At 38.9% G+C, this 14004-nt stretch overlaps 1 protein-coding gene across 11 annotated transcripts in view; it reads right to left on the minus strand.

The window, feature by feature from the left end:
- NR2C1 (nuclear receptor subfamily 2 group C member 1) overlaps window positions 1-14004 on the minus strand; it is a 53922-nt gene that overhangs the window by 18401 nt on the left and 21517 nt on the right. For all 11 annotated transcript variants that reach the window (XR_013522031.1, XR_013522030.1, XM_078337086.1 and 8 more), the window contains 2 exons: window positions 10591-10772; window positions 7893-8058 (listed from right to left, as the gene is read on the minus strand). Coding sequence is in view for 9 of the 11 variants with exons in the window: in XM_078337086.1 (XP_078193212.1) it covers window positions 7893-8058; window positions 10591-10772 (348 nt within the window). In the remaining 2 variants the exon portion in view is untranslated. The remainder of the gene's footprint in view (window positions 1-7892; window positions 8059-10590; window positions 10773-14004) is intronic.

Below are 14004 nucleotides of genomic sequence, written 5' to 3' on the forward strand. Positions count from 1 at the left end.
TCTTTCAGTTTTTCAAAGAGCACATTCTGTGTGAAATCTCCCTATTTAAAAAACCTGGCAGGCCAAGCGCAGTGGCTCATGCCTGTAATCCCAGCACTTTGGGAGGCCGAGGTGGGGGGATCACAAGGTCAAGAGATCGAGACTATCCTCGCCAACATGGTGAAATCCCGTCTTTACTAAAATATAAAAAGAAAATTAGCTGGGGGTGGTACACGCCTATAGTCCCAGCTACTTAGGAAGGCATGGGAATCGACTGAACCAGGGAGGCAGAGCCAAGATCATGTAACCGCACTCCAGCCTGGCAACAAGAAGCCTGGCACTGAATAAAAAAACTTAAAACCTATTCTTCAGGTATGTCTGTGGACATACTACTAGCAAGTGGTCAGTTTATATTGCTGATCCAGCTCTTTAAAATGTTTGACTACTGTTGAAACTTTTTTCTATTTTGTAATTACTGAAATGATTAATAGTGTCAAGTATAGTGAGGGTACAGAAAACCAAGTACACACTACCGAGGGTGGGGTAATCTGGAGAACAATTAGTCTATTATCTACCCAAAAGTTTAAAATAAGTACAACCAATAATACCACTTTTAAATCTCTGTTCCAGCAAAATACTTGCAAAATGCACAAAAAAGCATGGGTAAGGATGTCTATTACAGCTCTACATCTAACAATGAAATTAAATGCTGGCAACAACCCAAATTTCTATCACTAGAGAAAAGAATAACCCATGCTATAGAATATATGTGGGCATTAAAATTAGAAAGATAAATTGTGATGTAATGGCATACAAAAAAAAAATCTCACAGGCAGCAGCTCTGAAACTGGGTAATGGTCAAAGCAAATAAAAGACAAAAAGGAAAAAAAAAGTCACAGACATCCAAGTAGAAAAAACTGTAAAACAGTATGTATTAAAATAATGACCCAATTTATATTAATGAATATGTATATATGTATACCTAAAAAGTACAGAAGGAAACCTGCCACACAGTTAACAGTGGCTACCTCTGGGGTGGGGCAGGTGGACGTGCCCATATGTATTTTTCTGGGGAATGACTATCATAGGTTTCAGCACATTCGTCCTTAACTTTTTTTTTTTGAGAACTAGTCTTGCTCTGTCACCCACGCTGGAGTGCAGTGGCTCGATCTCAGCTAACTGCAACCTCTGCCTCCTGGGTTCAAGCAATTCTCCTTCCTCAGGCTCCTGAGTAGCTGGGACTAGAGGTGTGGGCCACCATGCCTGGCTAATTTGTTTCTATTTTTAGTAGATACAAGGTCTTACCACGTTGGGCAGCGTGGTCTCAAACTCCTGACCTCAGGTGATCTGCCCACCATGGCCTCCTAAAATGCTGGAATTACAGGCATGAGCCACCACACCTGTTCCCTGAAAGGTATCTTCTATCTATAAGTCTTGAGGTTTGAAACACAGTTCCATAAAAATTGTAAAAAAAAAAAACCCTACTTTTGTTCATTATTAGCCACAAATGGTTTACCTATTTATAAATGGTACCAAGTAATAAAACAAAAGGGCAATTAATAGTGGAAATTCTGTAAGTGAAAAGAAAATTTTTTACGTATTTAAGAATGTTTGGCTCACACCTGTAATTCCAGCACTTTAAGAGGCCAAGGTAAGAGGATTTCTGGAGGCCAGTAGTTTGAGACCAGCCTGGGCAACATAATGAAACTCATTTCTACCAAACAAAACAAAACAAAAAACAACAAAAATTTTAGCCAAGTGTGATGGCTCAGGCCTGTATACCAGCAACTCAGGAGGCTGAGGTGGAAGAGCTGCTTGAGCCTAGGATTTTCAGACCAACCTGGGAAACATAGCAAGACCCCATCTCTAAAAATAAAAAGAAATTAGCTGGGCATGGTGGTGTGCACCTATAGTCCCAGTTACTTAGCAGACTGAGGCAGAAGGATCCCTTGAGCCCAGGTCGAGGCTGCAGTGAGCCAGGACTGTGCCACTCAATTCCAGCCTGGGTAACAGAGCAAGATCAAATCTTAAAAAACAAAATGTATCACATCTTTTCAGGATTACCCAAGGTGAATAAAAAGAGAGTCTAAAAATTAGGGGAAATACCAAAAATTACTATTTTGGGGGGAAGGGGCAAGTAAGTCACAAAACAACAAAAAAAGTCCTTTGCAGGGCCAGGTGTGGTGGCTCAGGCCTGTAATTCCAGCACTTTGGGAGGCCAAGGCAGGCAGATCACTTGAGGTCAAGAGTTCAAGACCAGCCTGCCAACATGGTGAAACCCTATCTCTACTAAAAATACAAAAATTAGCTGGGTGTGGTGGTGTACGCCTGTAATCCCAGCTACTCGGGAGGCTGAGGCACGAGAACAGCTGGAATCTGGGAGGTGGAGCTTGCAGTGAGTCAAGATCACATGTGCCACTGTACTCCAGCCTAGGAGACAAAGCAAGACTCAGTCTAAAAATTAAAAAAATATACTTTGCAAAATAGTTTATAATTGCATTTAAATAAAATATTAATACTTGAAATGTGTAAACACTGGATATAAAGGTTTTGATTACACAACAGTAGTGGTAACTCTGAAAACTTTCTGCTGCATTTAATCATAAAATGGAAATAGTTTACAACACACACTAAAGGGACTCGTTATTTAAAATACTACACCATATTGGGTTTACAGAGAAATGTTTTATAATCTGTTTCACATACTTAATAAAACTCTAGTATTTTGAATTAGAAAGCTAACGCTGGCTGAAGAAACAATAGTCCATTTAACAAGTCTTTGAGACTAAAGAGACAAAGATTTCTTCCTATCTTATAGAGAGACTGACCTTCCCCAAAATTCCTGTGGATCTTTAGGTTTATAAAATGAATTATACACATTTTTCAAATTAGAAAAGTTCAATATATTGAACTGAATTTTTTAAGAGTGTTGACAAGAACTAAACCTGATCAATCTATTTTAGAAGTTATTCCTTGCCTCTACAATTATCTTTCTAGCAGTTTCTGTATTGAAATCTGGTAACAGCCTGCTCGATACAGGCTTTAAAAAAAATCACTGGATGGCTGGGTGCGACGGCTCACGCCTATAATCTCAGCACTTTGGGAGGCCAAGGTGGGTGGATCATAGGAGCTCATGAGTTCGAGACCACCCTGGGCAACATGATGAAACCTCATTAAACCTATTAAAAAATACAAAAACCAGCTGGGAGTGGTGGTACATGCCTGTAGTCTCAGCTACTCAGGAGGCTGAGGTAGGAGGATGGAAGGCAGAAGTTGCAGTGAGCCGAGATCCTGCCACTGAACTCCAGCCTGGGCTATAAAGCCAGTCTGTCTCAAAAAAAAAAAAATTTCCTTGAAGGCTGAGCACAAGCACAGTGGCTCAGGCCTATAATCCCAGCACTTTGGGAGGTCAAGGTGGGAGGATCATTGCTTGTGGCCAGGAGTTTGAGACCAGCCTGGGCATAGTGAAACCCCAATCTCCACACTCATACAAAAAAAATCATTTGAGTTAGGAGATCTGGATTCTACTCCCAACTTTTCATTAATCACTTTTCCCTAATTACCAGTATGACTCTAGATTACACATTCATTCAGTAACTATTTACTGAGAGTTCACTGGGAGCAAGTGCTATTATCTCAGTGGAAGAATAAAAACTGAATGAGCTATAGAAAGGGCTAAGAAAGGCAATGGCATGCGTGAGAAACATGGGCAGCTGGATCAGAACATGGAGGGCCCTAAAAGGTAAAATTATAGAGACTGGACTTAATTTTATAACATATGGGCAATGGGAAGCTACTGAAGGCTGATAAGTAGCAAAATGACATAATTTGATTTTTAACAAATACAACACTTGGACCAGCACACAAGACAAAATGGAAAAGAAAGACTGGAAGCAAAGGTATTAGGGTAACAAATCAAGAAAGGAATTTTAAAAGGCCTAAAATGTGGTGAAGGAAATGAAGAGGAAGGCAGAAATGTAAGCAACAGAATGGTTAAAATCCTGTTATGGAACGAGTAAGGCTTAAGGAGAATGACTGCCTCCAAAGTTGCAAACATGGGTGACCAAAAAGACTGATTTTAACATTAAGATATTAAACATTTTAGAAATAAGTATATGCGATTTCCAAAACCACCTCATTTCTGTTACATATACATAATTTCTAACATGGAAATATGATCTACTGTAATTATTCTAAGGAGATTTTAAGAATCAAGTGAAATAAGGTACATGAAATCATACCAAAAGTTCTGAAGCTTAATAATCTTTTTTTTCTTCTGTCTTGATCGAGTTTTATCTATTTATTAATTTTGAGGATGGAGTCTCATACTGTTACCCAGGCTGTAGTGCAGTGGCACAATCTCGGCTCACTGCAATCTCTGCCGTCTGGGTTCAAGCAATTCTCCTGTCTCAGCCCAAGAGGCTGAGTAGCTGGGACTACACACATAGGCCACCACACCCAGCTAATTTTTTTGTATTTTTAGTAGAGACAGGGTTTCCCCATGTTGGCCAGGATGGTCTCGATCTCCTGACCTCGTGATTCGCCCATCTCGTCCTCTCAAAGTGCTGAGATTACAGGCGTGAGCCACCTCGCCTGGATTTTTTGTTTCATTTTGTTTTTTTGAGATGGAGTCTCATTCTGTTGGTTACGCTGGAGCATAACAGTATGATCCTGGCTCACTTGCAACCTCCACCTCCCGGTTCAAGCAATTGTCCTGCCTCAGCCTCCTGAGTAGCTGGGGTTATAGGCATGTGCCATTAAGCTCGGCTAATTTTTGTATTTTTAGTAAACACGAGGTTTCATCATGTTGGCCAGGCTGTCAAACGCCTGACCTCAGGTGATCTGCCCGCACAGGCCTCCCAAAATTTTAGGATTACAGGCGTGAGCCACCATGCCCAGCCAATAAAAATCATAAATATTACTACTGCCCTTGATTTTTCAAAATCAAACTTCAAGCTTCATTATTAGATGATTTCTCCTTATTACCAAGATTGCTTTAAATAAGACACTAAAAATCTCTAAATCTCTTTCCTCAGCCACAAAATGAGAATAAAAATTCTATCCCTGCCAGTGTGGTGGGTCATGCTTGTAATCCCAGTACTTTGGGAGGCCGAGGTGAGAGGATTGCTTGAGGCCAGGAATATGAGACCAACTTGGGCAACAAAGTGAGATCCTATCTCTACAAATAATTTTTTTTTAATTAGCTGGGTGTAGTAGCACATGCCTGTGGTCTCAGCTACAAGAGAGGCTGAAGCAGGAGGAGCCCTTGAGCCCAGGAGGTTGAGTCTGCAGTGAGCTGTGATTATGCCACTAAACTTCTGTCTCAAAAAGAAAAAATTAAAAATTCTAACCTCAACAGATGTGGTGAGGCTCAAAGGAAAGAGTGTATGTGAAAAGCGGCTGCAAACTACAGTGTACGTAGAAATGCAACAGTGGAACAAAATTATTCAGCTCAGCAAGTAAGAGAGGACTGAGTGGTTTGATTACAGATGTAAGGTCTTGAAACCCACAAGAAAACTTCAATGTGAGAACCATGAAATTACCAGACTCTAGCAGCTAAGTGGGAAATCACTAACAAGTAAAACATTTGACTTCACAAGGCTGTAAGACTCCGAGAAAGATGGAGTAGTCCTTTTCAGGAGAGTAAGAAAATTTGTAAGTGCTGACTGTGCAGATACTCAGGAAGACAAAATGGAATGACAAAAGCCAATCCTAGAAAGACAAAAAAAAGTTCTAATTTGCCAAATTCTTCTGTCCAAAACATTTCAAGACATCAAAAACTTTGAGGACCAACATCAACAATAAACAGGTAAACTACCCCTACTTTCTAAAGAGCACTCTGTCGTTTTCCCTCCCAATGGGTCCTGTTCTTACATCTCATTTCGTCCTTCCTCCCATTTAAATCCAAAGCAGAACATAAACCTAAGACAACAAAAGAATGTTTTTTATTTAGAATAAGGAAGAACAATGAGTAAATTCAAGTTTTGCCTTGTTCCATGGCCTTGTCCATATATCTTACCATAATTTTTTACAATGATACTAAGTTTTCCTGTAAGTGCAAAAAAAATTTTGTATTTTTTTCCATGTAAATTTTCTTTGGTAAAATTTTAAATAAAAATTTCTTCAGTGATCTATTTTATTGACTATATCAAATTATACTATTTTAAGCCACTGAGTTTTCTCTGTGGCTATTTCTATCAAGGTGAATTTTATAAATACAAATATTACTTTGCACTCACAATTTCTACTAAGGAAATTCACATATTTATTTGATCGCTGTACATCTTCTCCTAAGAAATCCATGGACTTTTATAATCTATAGTAAAAGTATGAGCAGTCACCTTCAGGCATTCCAGGACTGCTATATATTGCTAAGTGAAATCTATATGCATTCAATCCCTTTGCATACATCTTGCTAACAGTAACCTTAGCTAAGTGGTTAAAATGGAGGAGTCAAAACAATAGGATCTGAATGTGGGGTCTCCACAGTGAGCATGTCTATAACTATCCAAGCATTACTGAATGACAAATCAAATAGTAGAAAGTGATTTTCTAGTCTTCTACATGTATTATTTCTAGTTTTCTGCATGTATTATTTCTGTCATAATTAGGTTGGTGCAGAAGTAATTGCAATTGTTGGCATTACTTTTAGGGGAACAAAATAAATTACAAATGTACCTTCTCCAAAATGGCTAAAAAGTGTAAGTTAAAAACTGAAAGTTAAAATATATTATACAATTTGTATCTTTTAAAATTTTAATTTGTTATGTAATTTTTATTTATAATAGAGATGAAGTCTTGACATGTTGCAGAGACCGGTCTCAAACTCCTGCGCTCAAGCAATCCTCTGGCCTCAGCCTCCCAAAGTACTGGGATGACAGTGGGACCCACTGCACCTAGCCCATTTGTATCTTACAATAATGCTGAAAGCCAGCTAATTAGAGTGATACATAACAAATGGAGTCTTTGTAGTTACTATGGTAAGAGCAAAATATCTGGGTCTTTTTTTTTTTTGAGACGGAGTTTCACTGTTGTTACCCACACTGGAGTGCAATGGCACGATCTCGGCTCACTGCAACCTCCGCCTCCTGGGTTCAAGCAATTCTCCTGCCTCAGCCTCCTGAGTAGCTGGGACTACAGGCGCACACCACCATGCTCAGCTAATTTTTTGTATTTTTAGTAGAGATGGGGTTTCACTTTGTTTACCAGGATGGTCTCGATCTCTTGACCTCGTGATCCACCCGCCTCAGCCTCCCAAAGTGCTGGGATTATAGGCGTGAGCCACTGCGCCCGGCCAATATCTGGGTCTTAACTGATTTACTATAAAATAGTAGCTAGCTAGGCACTGAACAAAAGCAACACATGCAAAAGGCCTTAGCCTCCTGCATAGGTGTGCACTGACATGCCCAGCTTATCTGGTATCTTTATAAACAGAAAGCCTGAAGAAATTTTGTTTCTATATCCATATGAGTATGGTTTTTTTGTTTTGTTTTTATTGAGATGGAGTTTTGCTCTTGTTGCCCAGGCTAGAGTGCGATGGCATGATCTCGGCTTACCGCAGCCTGTACCTCCATTCTCCTGCCTGGGCCTCCCGAGTAGCTGGGATTGCAGGCATGTGCCACTACACCTGGCTAATTTTGTATTTTTAGTAGAGATGGGATTTCTCCATGTTGGTCAGGCTAGTCTCGAACTCCTGACCTCAGGTGATCCGCCAGCCTCGGCCTCCCAAAGTGCTGGGATTACTGGCATGAGCCACTACACCCGGCCCAGATGAGTCTGTTTTGCCTGCTGTTTTGAAATTCTATCAGGGATATTTCTGACTTTAAAAGCACAACAAAACATACTTTGATTTCTGAAAGGTGGATCAAAATCAAGCAACACAACATACAAATTAATAAAACATATAGAAATACCCTGAAAGCTACATGTGAATCGCTGAGAAGTGGCCCCTCTTTTTCGGTATAATTTATGCTTGATTCTCCAGGGATGAGGTGTACACTTCCTTCCATGCACGCTACTGAGCTCTGGCAGGCTGTGCTCTCTCCAGGATTCAATGCTTTTGCAAGAGTGTCAAATGCCCTGTAAGAAGACATCAGAAGCTGTGAGCCTGACCAAACACCACAATAAAATAACAATTCAATACAGGATTCTAGAATTAAGATTTAAGTCTAAAAAAATGGCCAGGCTGGTCTAGAACTTCTGACCTCAAGTGATATTCCTGCCTTAGCCTCCCAAAGTACGGGAATTACAGGCATGAACCACCATGCCCGGCCTAAAGTCTCTTTTTAAAATCTTGTATAATTAAGGGAGAGAAACATCTTTATATTTTCATATGACAATAGGCTTTTAAAAGTTGTATTTTGTCACTTGAGCCCAGGAGGGAAGGGCTGCAGTGAGCTATGATCACACCACTGTACTCCAGCCTGGGTGACACAGCAAGACCTTGTCTCAAACAAAATTATTTTTAATTAATCATTTTAAAAATACATTATATATTTGACACACATGACTATTAGCTCATTTATTTTGTATACAAAAGTTACTTAGAACAAGGGTAAGAACTTATGTCGACTTTAATATACACAGTACAATAGGTCTTAAATTTTATTTAAAAATTCAGAAAACATTTTACTCATGTTTATTTTGTCACTCTGTCACTCAGGCTGGAGTGCAGTGGCATGATCATGGCTCACTGTAATCCTGAACTCCTGGGTTTAAGCAAGCGATCCTCTGACGTCAACCTCCGCGTAGCTGGGATTACATGTGTGCAGCATCATGCTCAGCTAATTTTCAAATTCTTTGTAGAAACTGGGCCTCACTATGTTGCCCAGGCTGGCCAACTCCAGGACTTGAGTAATCCTGCCGCCTTGGTCTCCCAAAGTGTTGGGATTACAGGCATGAGCTACTGCAGCTGGGCAGAGTATTTTAAAATGTGTGGTCACATAGCTAAATCTAAACTGTAACAATTTGATATTAGAATAATAATGAATTAATGTTAGCAAATAATTACTCAAAATAGTTCCCCTTATTTTTCAACAATAGGCCTCCTAGACTTTCTTAAAATCTCATATTCAACAAAGTACTACTTATTGTTACTCTTAAATGTAGTTTATCAGTAATTATATACATATGTATATATAAGATCTTGACGGTGGTGGTGGTTTTCTGAGATGGCATCTCGCTCTGTTGCCCAGGCTGGAGTGCAATGGCGTGATCTTGATCCACTGCAACCTCCACTTCCCAGGTGCAGCAATTCTCCTGCCTCAGCATCCCGAGTAGCTGGGAATATTGGCATGCACCAACACACCCAGCTAATTTTTTCAATTTTAGTGGAGATGGGGTAAACCATGTTGGCCAGGCTGATCTTGAACTCCTGACCTTAGGTGGTTCACCCACCTCGGCCTCCCAAAGTGGTAGGATTACAGGGTTCACCCATCATGCCTGGCCAAATCAGTATATATTTATTGCTATCTTTTTTTTCTCTTAGAGATAGAGTCTAGTTGCTGGTTGACTCAAACTTCCAGGCTGAAGTGATCTTCCTGCCTCAGCCTCCTGAACAAATAATGTGTTCAGCTTATTCAATATTTTATATGATAAATGTAGTGTGGAAATTGTTTCTATATCCTAAGCATTAATATTTACAGAATGAAAAACAATTCTGATAGTACTTTCTTCAAGTGTAACTTAAAACTGAATATTAATGTAAAAGACTTAATGGTTAAACTAGTACTACAACTCAGTTGGTTAAACTAAATCTGTTACATAAATTTTCATCACTAGAAATTGAAAAGCAGGATCAACATGATTGCCTAGAAAGACAAATATTTCACTGTTCACACACATCTCTATCTTTAGAAGAAAAAAATTCCTAAATTTTAAGACTACATTTCTCATCTTATAATATTCACTTACTGATTTTGTTATTTAGAATATAATTTTTCATACTGAATGTAGGTTTTCAGTTAAAACTTACCATGCCTTAAATTTTCTAAGTGAAAACAGAAATGTAGGTTGAGCATTCGTAATACTAAAACCCGAAATGATCTAAATTCAGAAACTTTTTGAGCACCAACATGATGCCACAAGTGGAAATTTCATACCTGAGCTCTCATAATGGATACAGTCAAAATGCAGGTGTATAACAGTGTATTTAGTCCTTATTCCCTGTCCCCAAGGGAAAAAAGACCAGCTGAGATAAAATCTTTTCTGAACACACCCAGATTCCCCCAAGCAAGCACGCACACTAAGGATAAAATGGTACATGTTTGGGCCAGACATGCCAATGGCAGGTTCCCCAATTCCCCATAAGGAGCTAAAACCTATGTGCATTACTCACTGGTTTTTTTTTTTTTTTTGGCTTATTCTCTTCTCTGTGGTGTAAAGATATTTTGTAAAAGGTCAGAAAGGCATGCATGATACCCAGAGTAATGCAAACGTTCCAAAATCTGAAACCTGAAACATTTCTGGTCTGAACAAAGCATTTTGGATAACGGATAGTCCACCTGTATTTGTTTTCTGAAACGTCTATAAATAGAATTTGAGACAAAAATATTTTTAAGAAATACTAAAAGACATGTAAACAAAAGGGTACTGATAATCAAGAGACCTTACCTTGAAACATCACCATTGGTCTGCATTTCTTGAAATTCACACAAAGAGGTATCATCATTGCTTAAGTTTTCAATCACAGACATTTCATTATTATTTTGAGAAAGATCTTTAGTTTTTCCAAGATTCGCTAATGATGTAACCACATTGGCCAATGTACTTAAATCTCCCTGACATGATTCAGCCTTTAAAAAAAAGGGTATTAAAATTCTGTGAATTGGTATCAGTATTTTTTTCAATCTGAAATATCCAATTATAGATTATGATATGCCAAAAGAAAAGAATAGTATGACAAATTATCCTGGAAAGTTAAAGGGCTCTGAGCTTTCAGAAATTTCTTGAGGAAAATACAAGTTTAAAAACATCAGGTGTATTTCGTAAGAAATGTTTATATGTTACTTTTTTCTTTTAATGGGACAAGATCTCACTCTGTCACCCAGACTGGAGTACAGTGGCATGAACACAGCTCACTGCATCCTCAAATTTCTGGGCTCACGTGATCCTCCTGCCTCAGCCTCCTGAGCAGCTAAGACTGCAAGTGTGCTCTGCTATACCTGGCTATTTTTTTTCATTTTTAGAAATGGGGTCTTGCTGTGTTGCCCAGGCTGGTCTTGAACTCCTGGCCTCAAGTGATCCTCCCTGCCTCAGACTCCTGAGTACAATTTCTAAAACTTACTACATAAACTATAAACTTGTATGGAATGTAAAGAATACTAGTGAAAGTAGGGGAAATAGGGCAAATGAATTGTTGAACAGACTTCATAGGATGCCAACTTTTGCCAGACAATGTGTTAATTAAATGTGTTAAAAGGCAATGTGTTAAACACAAAAATTAAAAGAAATAGATCAGTTATCCATTATTCTCTTCACTTTTTTTGTTACCGGAGTTGAAAATTCTCTTTACATAGGTAAGACACTGATCTTTTGTTAAACATGACATACTTTCAATTTGTCTTTTTTTTTTCTTGACACAGTCTCACCCTGTTACCCAGGCTGGAGTACAGTGGTGTGATCTCAGCTCACTGCAACCTCCACCTCCTGGGTTCAAGTAATCCTCCTACCTAAGCCTCCTCACTACAGGTGCATACCACCATGTCCAAGTAATTTTTGTATTGTTTGTAGAGATGGGGTTTCATCATGTTGCCCAGGCTGGTCTAAACTCCTGGGCTCAAGTGAGCCACCTGCCACAGCCTCCCAAAGTGCTGGGATTACAGACCTGAGTCACCGTGCCTGGCTTGTCTTCATTTTATAATGTTTGTTGAAAATGTATACATTATTTGTGCATTAGCTACAATTCTTTTATAAAAAAGAATTTTCTCTCAACTCTTTCACAACCCAGAATTGTAATTTGTATAGGAAAGGCAGGTACTTTATTTTTCTTTTAGTTACCTTTCAGAGCAAGAAGTTGATACCCTAGCCATTTCTAATTGTGATAGATGAGTTTTTCTGAGTATAATTTTTAATTCATAGGTTTTCATCTATTTGATGTTTTATATATTTGATTTAAATTTATTTAATTCTTTTGTAAATCCTTTCCCATCCTAACCTAAGGAGAAGCCTTTCAAGTTGCCTTCTATGGCCTACTGACACAACCCCTTCGTGAAATCTTTTTGACTAATAGTTTCTTCATGGGTTTTCTTTTTAGTGTTCGTAATCCTAAAATAACACATACATTCCCATGTTTCATTTATTGTAACAATTCTTCAATTTATGTGAGATTTATTTTGGTGAATCAGTAGAATAAAACAATGTTTGTGCTCTCCCCAAATTAATCAAAGGTCCAAAAATAATTTACTGGAAACCCTACCAGTAACCAAGTTCTTACAGAATTAATACCTATATATGCATTTTATGTAACCCCCATTAGACCCCTGTGAAACAGAAATCATCATTCCACTGTCGCCAACCAGAATAATAATCCAAATAGTAAAGGCAGGACTGTCTGACTGCAAAAGTCTATGCTTTTTTTTTTAAGAGACTGTGTTTTTTAGAGACACTTCTATTGCCTAGACAGGAGTGCAGTGGCAGGATCATAGCTCACTGCAGCCTTGAACTCCTACGCTCAAGTAATCCTCTGTCTCAGCCTCCCAAATAGCTGGGACTACAGGCATGTACGTACATGCCTGGCTAATTTCATTATTTCTAGAGGCAGGGTCTCGCTATTTCCCAGGTTGGTCTCAAATTCCTAGCCTCAAGTAACTCTTCAACTTCAGCCTCGCAAGTTGCTGGGATAAACTTGAGCCACTCTGCCCAGAAAAGCCCATAATGTTAAGCTACACTCCAAGCAGTTTTCTTATATTTGAATAAAAAGTATGCCAGTTACAATTTTTACTATTCACCTAAAACTTAGAAGTTTATATATTCTTTTCTATCTAGCAAAATATCTAACTAGATTCTTAAGTTTTTGCCCCAAAGGCTCTTAGCCAACATGGAAAAATTTCATCTTGTGACTTCACAGTTTTGGGGCCATTTGTCAGAGAAGCTTACATAAGGTTGTTATAACAATTTAATACAAAGATATATAAGAGAGCACAGTGTCTGGGCAGAGTGGTTTGTCAAGGAAACCTAGTTCCCTTCCTTCCCTAAAGGAGTTAATATGTCAATAAAACCAATTATCATTCTAACCTTGAATCATGTAAATAAGGCTAATCATGTAGAAAGGACTAAGTTTTCCAAAATACATGGCAAGAGGCCAAATGCCTCACCTAGCAATTACATGCTAACGCCCAATCTGTAAGATAAGATACTCTTTTTAATTTTTTTTTTTATTTTTTAAAGACGGGGTTTCACCATGTTGGTCAGGCTGGTCTTGAACTCCTGACCTCAGGTGATCCACCCGACTTGGCCTCCAAAGTGATTAGATTACAGGCATGAGCCACCACACCCGGCCGATAGATACTCTTATTACTCTTATTTTACAGATGAGAAAGTGAGGCACTGAGAGGTCAAATAACTTACTTAATGTTATATAACTAGTAAGTGATAGATGAAATTTGATTTCAGAGCCCAAGTATTTAGAGTGCCTTAAAGCATCAAGTGACAAATATATAACAAATCTTGCAATAAACAGGACAAATAATCTTATAGGTTATATGAAACCAGATCCTGGCCAGGCAGAGTGGCTCATGCCCATAACCCCAGCAATCTGAGAGGCTGAGGTGGGAGGATCACTTAAGCCCAGGAGTTCGAGACCAGCTGGTAATACAATGAGACTTGAGTCTCTATAAAAATAGAAAAAATTAGCCAGGCACAGTGGCACGTGCCTGCAGTCCTAGCTTCTTGGGAGGCTTAGGTGAGAGAATCACTGGAGCCTGAGAGGATGAGGCTGTAGTTAGCCGTGACTATGCCACCACCACATCCCCAGCTTGGGTGACAGAGGAGACCCTGTTTCAAAAATAAACAAAAACCCCATCACAG

This window comes from Callithrix jacchus, chromosome 9 (genome assembly GCF_049354715.1).
Source record: "Callithrix jacchus isolate 240 chromosome 9, calJac240_pri, whole genome shotgun sequence".
Taxonomy (NCBI): domain Eukaryota; kingdom Metazoa; phylum Chordata; class Mammalia; order Primates; family Cebidae; genus Callithrix; species Callithrix jacchus.